This window comes from Gadus macrocephalus, chromosome 15 (assembly GCF_031168955.1).
Source record: "Gadus macrocephalus chromosome 15, ASM3116895v1".
NCBI lineage: Eukaryota > Metazoa > Chordata > Actinopteri > Gadiformes > Gadidae > Gadus > Gadus macrocephalus.
Genome location: NC_082396.1, coordinates 2218542 through 2229380, shown reverse-complemented (window position 1 = coordinate 2229380; position 10839 = coordinate 2218542). Strand labels below are relative to the sequence as shown.

At 45.2% G+C, this 10839-nt stretch overlaps 1 protein-coding gene across 1 annotated transcript; it reads left to right on the top strand.

The window, feature by feature from the left end:
* Positions 1–188: 188 nt before the first annotated feature.
* bmp5 (bone morphogenetic protein 5) lies at positions 189–9569 on the top strand. Its single transcript, XM_060072706.1, has 7 exons — positions 189–1448; positions 3644–3836; positions 6337–6485; positions 6816–7013; positions 7501–7577; positions 8448–8558; positions 8710–9569. Exons 1-7 carry the CDS (start codon positions 926–928, stop codon positions 8857–8859), a joined length of 1401 nt encoding a protein of 466 aa, XP_059928689.1. The 5' UTR covers positions 189–925; the 3' UTR covers positions 8860–9569.
* Positions 9570–10839: the final 1270 nt, after the last annotated feature.

Genomic DNA, 10839 nt, shown 5'->3' with positions numbered 1-10839 from the left:
CACATTACTCGGGTGATTAAAGGGCTCTGTCATTATTCTTTCTCTTGTTAAGTCCAGTCTCCGATTTCAAGTGTCTCCTTTTACACATTTGAGCCGCCACATTCATCTTCCGAGTCAGTTCACTTTTATTGCTGCTGCCGCTAGCTGGCGCAAAATACACACGCACACGCACACACACACACGCACGCACGCAGGCACACACACACACACACACACACACACACACACACACACACACACACACACACACACACACACACACACACACACACACACACACACACACACACACACACACACACACACACACACACACTCCTCAGTGGGATGGACTCGTAGGGGCACAACATGCCTCATCACTTCACTTGCTCCAAAAATCCTGCTGGTGGAAGCATGTTCTTCCAGGTAGGCCTACTACAAGTCGCCACCGCTTTGCCATCGTTCAACACACTTTATTCAATGAGGAATCTGGGATCCCTCGACTGGATGGGCGTAGTCTACGTGCTTTGTCACCGAGGCGGAAAAAGTTGCGGGACCAGGTCATGCTACACCAGCAGTGCAGCACTTTAAATATGACCTGCTGGTGCTGCTGCTGCTTCTCGAAGAGGAGTAGGGCTGCTGCAGACTCGCTCTGAAGGACCGGAGACCCCCACCCAGAGAAGAGGAGACCCCCACCCAGAAAGGACCGGAGACCCCCATCCAGAGAGGAGAATCCCCATCCAGAGGAGAGGAGACTGGGACCTCACAGCCACCAGCGGATCACTTTCTCCCACGATCCAAACTTTTGTTTTCCTGTGGTTATTTGATCACAACCAGGCGATGTGATTGTTATAACTGTTCTTTTTAAAACTATTTTTAATAAATAGGCTAGGGCGATGTAGTTTGGCTCAACTTTAAGTGACATTTTGAGCTACTTGTTATCACCATGGCAACGACCCTGAAGCCTCTGAACCGCGCCGTCGGCCTGCTGGGACTCCTGTGGGGCTGCCTGAGCGCCCTGCACGGCGCCCACTGCGGCTTCAGCGACAACCACGTGCACTCCAGCTTTATTTATAGGCGCCTGCGGAACCACGAGCGCAGGGAGATCCAGAGAGAGATCCTCTCCATCCTCGGTCTCCCGCACCGCCCCAGGCCCTTCTCGCCCGGGAAGCAGGCGTCCTCGGCGCCCCTGTTCATGCTCGACCTGTACAACGCCATGTCCATCGAGGAGGAGGAGGGAATACAGCAGCCGCAGAGCGCGGGGAAAGGCTACGGCGGGAAGCACTACGGAGCCCCCACGCGTAATAAGGCGCTCCACGCGTCGCCGTCCGCCCAGGGCTACTCCCGGATGGCGCACTACCGCGCGGCACCCCTCACCAGCCAGAGCCCACCGCTGCCCCCCGCCGCCGCGGCCCAAGACACCAGCTTCCTCAACGATGCTGACATGGTCATGAGTTTTGTTAACTTAGGTGAGTTGGTGTTAACTTAGTTGCGTCAGATGGCCACCCTAGTTCGGTTGTTGTGCACTGGTTTTTGTTTTGTTTGTTTTGATGGAGCTTGAGGTCTGTGTTATTAGGATAATATTGGGCATTTTCCCCGTGTTCAGTATACTTTCTTATTTCTCATACTTCCTATATTGTATTTTGGAGAGGATAAGTAGGATCATATCGTTTATTTCTTTATTCTTTGAAACAGAGTGATCCCTCGTCCCACTCGTGTATTATGACCTAATTAAGTTGTTCTAACTTGTTTGAAGAAATGTGGCATGTAATGCAGGCAGGCCTCGGCGTTTTAAAGCTGTCCATTTAGTTCTCCTGGATAGTTAAATTATTCAGTTTCTTCGGTAGCAGCCGACCCTTGACCCAGCGGTTCAGAGCAGCTTATCAGATGACTGTCTGACCTTGGGAAATTTGTTCTCAATTATTTCCTGTTGTTAAGACGGAACGCGGCAGAGCGATGCCACTAATTGAGGGCGCAACGCTTTTGTTTATTTCATCAGACTTAAGCATCAGTTACATTTAATAGGCTCAGAAACAGCGGGCTTCTTTTGTAATGTGATACAAGTCGATAATGAGATGAACGCAGCTTCACAAATTGGCCTGTAGGTTCCACTATAAAGCAGAAACAAAATGTGTATCAGTATAATCACAAGTCAAAGGAATGTTTTTTTCTTCTCAAAGAGACCGTGATGCATGTAAAGCTGAATATATGTTGAGCTGGTTGGAGAACTAATCCCTCACCTTGGCCCATGGGCCCATCTGTTTCCACTTACCGCTAGCGGGGCATGCACACTGTCAGCCTTGAAAGCTCCGCTCTCATGTTGGGGACTGTCAGTGAAGTATTCAATTGCTCTTTATGGCAGAACACTCCAAGCTCACTGTTGACGGTTAACTTCAAATGTTTTACAAACCACTCTGTGACTCATCCGAGTCACTCACTGAGGCTACTAATAATAACCCATAGGCTACTACCACTACTAACAACAACAACGCGATACTAATAACACTAATGATGATATTATTAACCTGCTAATACGAATACTAATAATATAAGTAATAATAATAATTATAATAATAGCAATATTACTACTAATAATAAAATTAATAGTTATAATAGAAAGCACTAGAGTCAAATTGCTTAGGTGCAAACAACATGTCGGAAAACTATGGGAAAAATGGATTCAATCATTTAAAAGTTTATTTTATCACATTAAGTAATTCATGTACATTTTTATATATACCCTCAGTAACAATCTCCCCTCAGATTACTATTGCTATAATAAGACCTACCCTGTAAAGTACTAAATTAACCCACTACAACTAACATATTGGTTTGAAAAAACGATGGAAAAGACTTAAACCTATACCAATTATTATTATTGCTAATTTTATTCAACATAATTGATTCAGCAACCCATATATTTTGAACACGGCCTGGGTTTTTCTCATCTCCAATAGCATTGTTGAGAATATCATAGATAGGCCTATTGAACGTCATTATATTCCTAACAGGCCTGTTAAAGGAGTGAGTGAGTGCTAGCCAATCCGGGTCAATATAAGGTCAGGTCTACGGCCGTGTCATAGCCACATGACGTGGAGTCTTTCCCTTTAACTGAAACACAAATTCAAGCTTTGTATTTTCTGCAAGGAAAAACACATAGGCCTACGTATGGAATATCTCTCATTGTATCGTAAACGGCATCATCTGAACCGCGTGAGTCAATATGAGGTCAGGAATGAGGTAAGAATCCGTCGGTCACATGATGTTAAAGCCTGCTCCTGCCTCTACTACCCTCTGCGTGACGTGAGAAGCCGACGAAAGCGTCTTTAATTGAAATCAGCCTGTTTTCCCTCCCTGACAGCCCATTCATCACGGCCAGAGAATGCAGTTAGCTGCACAGTAGAGGGCCTGTCTGGGAGCGGCTACCTGTATTCACTTGACTGATTTAATGGAGTGGAAAGTGCTTTTCTAGGTAGTCAAAATGTTTAGATTGGAGCTGGAATGTGAAAGAAGATGTGATTAATGTATTCCAGCGTGGCGTTTCACATCCACCCCGCTCACACGCCCGCTCCGAGCGGGAGCTGAGGCCCCTGTTTTCGGATGAGTAACTGTGTTTCCCTTTCTCCCGTTCAAACATGGCCGCCGCTGTGTTTTCCTTCTCCAGTGGAGAAAGATAAAGACTTTTCCCACCAGCGGCGACACTACAAGGAGTTCCGCTTCGACCTCACCCAGATCCCGGACGGGGAGGCGGTCACCGCCGCGGAGTTTCGTATTCACAAAGACCGGGGCTATGCCCGCTACGACAACGTCACTCTCAAGGTCACCGTCTATCAGGTCGTCAAGGAGTTCCCCAACAAGTGAGTACCGGCGTCCGACCGTGGTGGAGGGGGGAGGTGGATGCAGAAGGCAGGGTCTTATTGGTAGTGTGTTGTCTTTCACACAACAGTGCTTTGTGTTGTTGATTCATTATGATGTTTTGGTGTTTGCACAAATTATAATTTGTTGTGTGTCGATATGAGGACTGTGTGTCTTGTTTCATTCATAGTTCTGCTAAAACAGTTATTTGGGAAACATAACGACCCCATAGCTTGTTGAAGCCTGAAACAACAACCAAAATAATGTTTGTTATTGAATTAGCATCATGAAAAGGCCTGGTCAAATGAGCTCTCTTATCATCATTTAAGTATAATTTCAATATATATTTCCCAGCCCTGTACTGCGTCTTATTTTTACATTCAAGCAACACTTCCCCAGGCTCTTAATAAATAAAAGAAAATAACATGATGATTAAATTGCAAATGACGCAAGACAAATTTCTTTGTGATTGAATAATTTTCTTACGGCCGGGGACACATTATTTATAGCTCTCAAACATATGAAATACATAGAGACGGCAATATCTTTTTTTATTTCCTACCACAACGTCTCCATTTCAAAAGGGTAAAAAAAAAACAAACAGAGCAGGAACATTTCTTTAGCAGCTGTTGTGGATTTCCACCGTTGTATCTCTCAGGGAGCAGTCGGTGGTGTACAATACAGCTATCTGCTATCTCAGACCCTGTTCCACTTCATTCTCACCGCGGCCCTCCTTGCAAATATAGTTCCGGGATAAAGAGGATTCCATTAGTCGGCCGGCCACTTATGAAGCCTTGAAGGCCTGTCACTCAGCACCCCTTATGTGTTGCCTACCAGGGCAGCCTGGGGCCCGGATCGGGTTATGAGGGCCCATTAGGGGGTGTGGTGGGACCGGGCCTGTCACGGGGGGGGGGGGGGCCCGTACGCTGTCTGCTTTACCCTCTCCTCTCGCATGCCCACCACCTGGGTCCCTGAACAATATTCCGGAAGTTTGAGCCATAACTCAGCCGAAGGCACAGGGGTGCACTTAAGGAACGGGCCCACATTAGCTCACCAGAAATGTGTTGAGGTGATGGAAGGCCAGATAGGCCCGTTACCCTTGGGGGCTTTGAAGAAGGCCCAGCCACTAAACCATGTCCCGTTTCAAACAGGGGGGGGGGGGTTGCAGACCCCCCCTTCAATGTTTCTACGGACAGATTTATAGTCTCCGGTAAACATTACTTATAACTATAACTCGATACTTGTCTTCTGACCCAACACTGTGCATATCATGTTTGTCGAGCCATGTGAAAAATGTGACGGCAAGTTTCCAAAGAAGGAACGTAAAGAAAAAAGCATTCTTCTAGAGCTTCAGGTTCGCGCTACATTCGGCCGAACCGCATGGTGTGTTGTGATTTGAAGGCGGTTTCGGTGGCGTGTGTGAGACGTGTGGTGCGGAGTGTGTGTTCATCCATCATGTGGTGTAATGTTTGGATCGTGTCAGTAATTTGGTTTAACTCCGCTTCCTGAAGTGCTTAAGACCATCTCTCAGCCCTGAAATGCGTCACAGCTCCCGAACATCCTTACAGACTGCTTTCTAAATTTATCTTGGATTCCAGCATTGTTTTGGTTTAAGAGTCCCCCGAAAACAAATTGAGACTAAACAAAGTAAACGCACACTTGTTACATTATAAATAAAATACTGATTTAAAGTGCCACCAATTAAGAGATTAAAAAAAGGATTAAGTTAAGGTTGAACCAAGAAAGTTAAACTAATGTTACTCATTGGCAACCCTGTCGGATAGTTTAAAACCTCAAAGCAACATTAGTGGTCAATCACTGCTACTGTGTTTCAGTCTACTGGTGCGGAGGTTCGAAGCCTCTTCAATTCATGGCCGGATATGACACTTAAAGGAACTCCAAGACACGGTTTCATTAGCTTACTCCTTGTCATGTCAATGTTGTGAGAGCAATTGTTTAGGATAGAAAAGTTAATTATTTATACTATGTGTATACATAAGTAAGGGAGTTATATAAGCAAGGGAGACAGACTGATGCATTACCTTGTCAAGGTTTATTCACTCTAATGACCGGCTTGCGGAACATTTTCTCTCTGATTACAGGTCAACTTTTATTATTGATTTTATTGATTTAAATGATTTTATTGCTACTGCTAACAATAAAGTAGTCCATTAGATTCTGCGGTTTGAAATAGCGTCCGTAGCAACGGTCTGTTATTCACAGCATCAGTCTGCTATCCAGAAATAACAGACCACTGAATGCCGTAACTGATCATTCAGTATTGAGCATTCAACAAAGCCATGTAATAAATATACATGTGTATGATTTGCAAATGTATTTATGTTTGTTGATATACTTTTGGTGATCAGCCCCAAAACTGAACTCAATGTTACAAGGGTAAAAAGCTTAATCAACTAAATATTATATTGCCTGATGTATATCTACTGTTTGAAATCGAATTTGAGAATTTCACTTTTGAACAAACGCCCATTATCCATTCAGAGACGCAGAGATGTTTCTGCTGGACTCCAAGAAGGTGCGGGCGTCTGATGGGGGGTGGCTGGTGTTTGACATCACAGCCACCAGTAACCACTGGGTGGTCAACCCGCAGCAGAACATGGGGCTGCAGCTCTGCGTGGAGACGCTCGACGGTAAGGGGAACCTCCAGCTTCTCTTTTCATTGTTCTGGACGGTTAATATAGAGTTTTTAGAGTTGTTAGTATAGGCCCCTTTTTACGATATGAGGCGCTCGAGGGAGGGGGTTTCAGTCCATGTGAATACATACCAAACATAAATACTGTATTCCTATACTATATTTAACATGTATGTGGTTTAAATCACTTTCTGTTCAACGGCTACAAAAAGAAAAGGGGGAAAAAATACCAAAAATGACTAAACGGATACAGTCCGAGGATAAAAAAGCGTTTGCTTTTTTTTTTTTTTTTTTGCTGACGTGGCGCGTTCTGATTGGTCGCCCGCAGGCAGGAGCATCAACATGAGGTCGGCGGGGCTGGTGGGCCGCGCCGGGCCCCAGTCCAAGCAGCCCTTCCTGGTGGCCTTCTTCAAGGTCAGCGAGGTGCTGCTGCGCTCCGTCCGGGCGGCCGGGGGCAAGAAGAAGAACGGCAACCGCAGCAAGTCCGCCGGGCAGCAGGAGACGTCGCGGGCCCCCGGCGCCGGAGGTGGGGCCCCCCTCGCTCTCTCCGCTCGCCGACCCCTGACCTCAGACGTTACTGACCATGTGTCGCCGAAAACGGTTGAATGCTGTTTAATTAAGTGGAATCAGTATGCTTCAGTTTTGCGTCTGGATCTGTGTGTAATGCAACAATGTGTTAATTAAATGTATATATGCTTACAGTAATAACAGGGTTCACAGGATCCAATTTGATCATATTGTGCTCTGAGAAATATAGGTAGATCTATCTAATAAGCCACACCTCGCATCAGAAGCATGATAATACTGATACTGATTGACATTTATGTCTTAAAATCAATTGAACAATACCCACGTACCTTTTAGAAAATATTTATTATATATCATTAGCAGTGCACCAATCCAGTAACTGTGGCTTAAAAATGTATGTTACATTATTTCTGTATTATTTCGGCTCTAAGCAACACTTAAGTTATGTTGCCCACTTTTCTTCATTTCTTTTTTTCTTCTTCCAGACCTCAACATGAGTGAACAAAAGCAAGCCTGCAAGAAGCATGAACTCTACGTCAGCTTTAGAGACCTGGGCTGGCAGGTATGCAACACGACCGTTATAACCACGTAATCCACAACTCCGGCGAGGTCAACGGTGTATTTGGTGTAACGATCATGGAAGTTGCCATCGCTCTCCGGTCACAATGAAAGACAGGGACACCTTCTATTCTCTCCAAGGACACTGTAGCACCTTAAAGAAAACCTTTCCTCATGGCAACCTGGCAGGCTCATACCCGAGTCGCTGATATCTTTGGGGGTCTGCACATCCTCAACCAGTTTTAATTTTAGGCCAGTGTGACGTTGCTCGGATAACGGCGAGTTGTGCGGATCTAATTGAAGGTAGTTCTTAAATAAAGGTTGGAGGAGCGCCGCTTTCTTCAAAGCCCCGTTGACGTGTTCGTATCTGACATTTTGTTGGCGGGATGAAAGGGGCTCCGCTTACACAACACTTCTGTTGAACCCATTGAACGCTCAATAGACAGCCTTGAATGTGTAACCACGCCGCTGCCTGCTAAACCGTGTAAAGGTTTCTACCTGAATGCCATGCACCGTGTTATAGTGCATTTGTCACCAATGCATTCTTGTGAAGTGTGATGGTGGGGGTGCCACTCTGGCTGTGTGTGTGAGGTCTACGCCTTACTGTGTTGGTTTGATTTGTGCTATTTATTGAAAAGGTACTCACAGAAAGATGGCTTTTCTAAGAACTGTCGCTTCAGATTTAGTTCTAGAGCATGTAGGTATTTTGTTGGTATGCTTGTAATCATCTTTATTCTTCTCTCCTACAACTTTTTTTCCCCCTCATCCTCCTCCTCCTCTTCCTCTTCCTCTTCCTCCTCCCCCTCCCCCTCCTCTTCCTCTTCTTCCTCCTCTTCCTCTTCCTCTTCCTCCTCCTCCTCCTCCCCTTCTACAGGACTGGATCATTGCTCCAGAGGGCTACGCAGCTTTTTACTGCGACGGAGAATGCTCCTTCCCTCTCAATGCGCACATGAATGCGACCAATCATGCCATTGTGCAAACCCTGGTGCGTATTTTGTCTGCCTGCATCCACGTTTATTTGAACAGCATTCCTAAAAGAGGAAAAACTACACCAACGCTAACATGTGTTAGCATAACAAACAACTTATTAACTGCCTGTCACTTCCATCTCTGTTTTTTCTTTTTTCCTCTTCCAGGTTCATTTAATGTTTCCTGATAACGTGCCAAAGCCATGCTGCGCCCCCACCAAGTTGAACGCCATATCAGTGCTCTACTTCGACGACAGCTCCAACGTTATCCTTAAGAAATATAGAAATATGGTAGTGAGGTCTTGTGGCTGCCATTAAGGGTGAAGAGTCACTGTTTATTTATAATAGGTGGTATAACCCAAAAATAAATATATGTTCCACAGATGTGATCCAATGTACAGTATTATGTATATATGTTTTGATATCTAATTTATTTTCCACTCTTTTGAAAGACAACAACACTGAACGTCATAACATTCATTCAAAATGGCACTTGACTGTTTCCCTTTCTGTCCATTGGCATATAATCTCTATTAGTCACAGCTATATATATTAGAACCTTGATTTAACATACATATGTATATATATGTATATATAACGCATCCACTGGATTATAAGAATATTACATAATAAGATGTGCTTGGTTCAATGCAGACTGGAATGCATTGAACCTCAAAGCACCTAAACAGATAGATTCTGATGTAACATATAAACGTATAAATATTGCGAGGTGTGTTTCCTGTTGTGTTCTTTTGAATAGCGCTGTCCACCCTCAAAGCACTTACAATCAAACATTTCATGTTGTTACATAACTGCCTTATTACTGCAAAGCAACGAAACTGAGTATTCTTTATTCCTTCACATCAATATAAAGATCTTCAACAACTTTTTTGGCACTACAATTATAATCTCACCAAACAAACAATTGTAGTAGTTGTGTTTTGTATCTCCATGTTACAATATCAACATGATTTTTGTGTGTTTTTATAAATGGCTATGTATTTTAATAAAGATGCCTTTTTTCTAAACACTGCCTTTTCTCTAACTCAATTGAGCTCTGTCAAGTCTCCCCAAACACGCATTGAACAATGAATTTCCTTATCAGGATTCCTACTTGGTCAAGTCTCTTCTCCTTTTTTCTTTTTCAGCTAAATGCTTTTATGCATTGTTGCTGGACTGCAGTCCTCCGATTTCTCGTGTTTAACAAGCCTGGAACCAAATAAAGGAATGAACCCGTGAATGCTTGTGAAACTTCTCCAGTAGAGAGGCAACACTAGCGCCGCAGTGCTGGGAACCAGCGGAGTTGCCAGGAGGGGGGAAGCGTTTGGCGCCTGATGTGATGGCCAGAATCACACGCCAACGGCAATAAGCAATCACCTTCAGCAGGCGAAGGACGCAGGTGATTTAGACCGAGCGCATGGCTCACTCCTGCACCCGCGACAGGTTGTAGGAGTATCTTCACCACAACGCAACCGCCGTTGCCAACTTGGGAAACAATCGGCCCACACTTGGGAGATTAAGTCCAGGGGGGGGGGGGGGGGGGGCTGGGAGTCAGAAAGTTACCGAATGCTACTTGGTCAGAATGTTTATTGAAAGTGCCCATTTAAAACCACCAGTATTATAAGTATATTTATATATAACCGTTCTATATTACATGTACTGCGATAAATAATAGGGAAATGTAATGCAAGAGCCGGACCTTGACAGTGTTCGTTGTTGGTCTGTGCCAGATGTGTTGCAGTCGAGTAGAGCCAAGTACTGCCCAGAACCAACAAATACGTTCGGAGTTGCCTCGAGTTGTACCACGCTGTGGCGTAGATGTGCGTGCGTAATATCGAAGAGGTTCATATATTTCTTTACTTGCGGAGCTAAGTTCCTCAGGAGATTGGGTTCATGGGGATTCATATTTATTTACTCAACTGTGTTGACCTTCAGCCGAACACAGCACCCACACTGTTAAACTGGCTCCCCTCTCTGACCCTCCCCCACTTCTTAACTTCTCTCTCTCCCTCCCCCCCTCTCTCTATCTCTCCCTCCCTCTCTCTTTCTCCCTCCCCCCTCTCTCTCTCTCTCTCTCTCTCTCTCTCCCTCTCTTACTCTCTCTCTCTCCCCCCCTCTCTCTCTCTCTCCCTCCCTCTCTTTCTCCCTCCCCTCTCTCTCTCTCTCTCTCTCTCCCCCTCTCCCTCTCTCTCCCTCTCTCTCTTCCTCTCCCTCCCTCTCCCCCCTCTCCCTCTCTCTCTCTCCCTCTCTCTCTCTCTCCCTCTCTCTCTCTTTCCCTCTCCCTCACTCTCTCTCTCC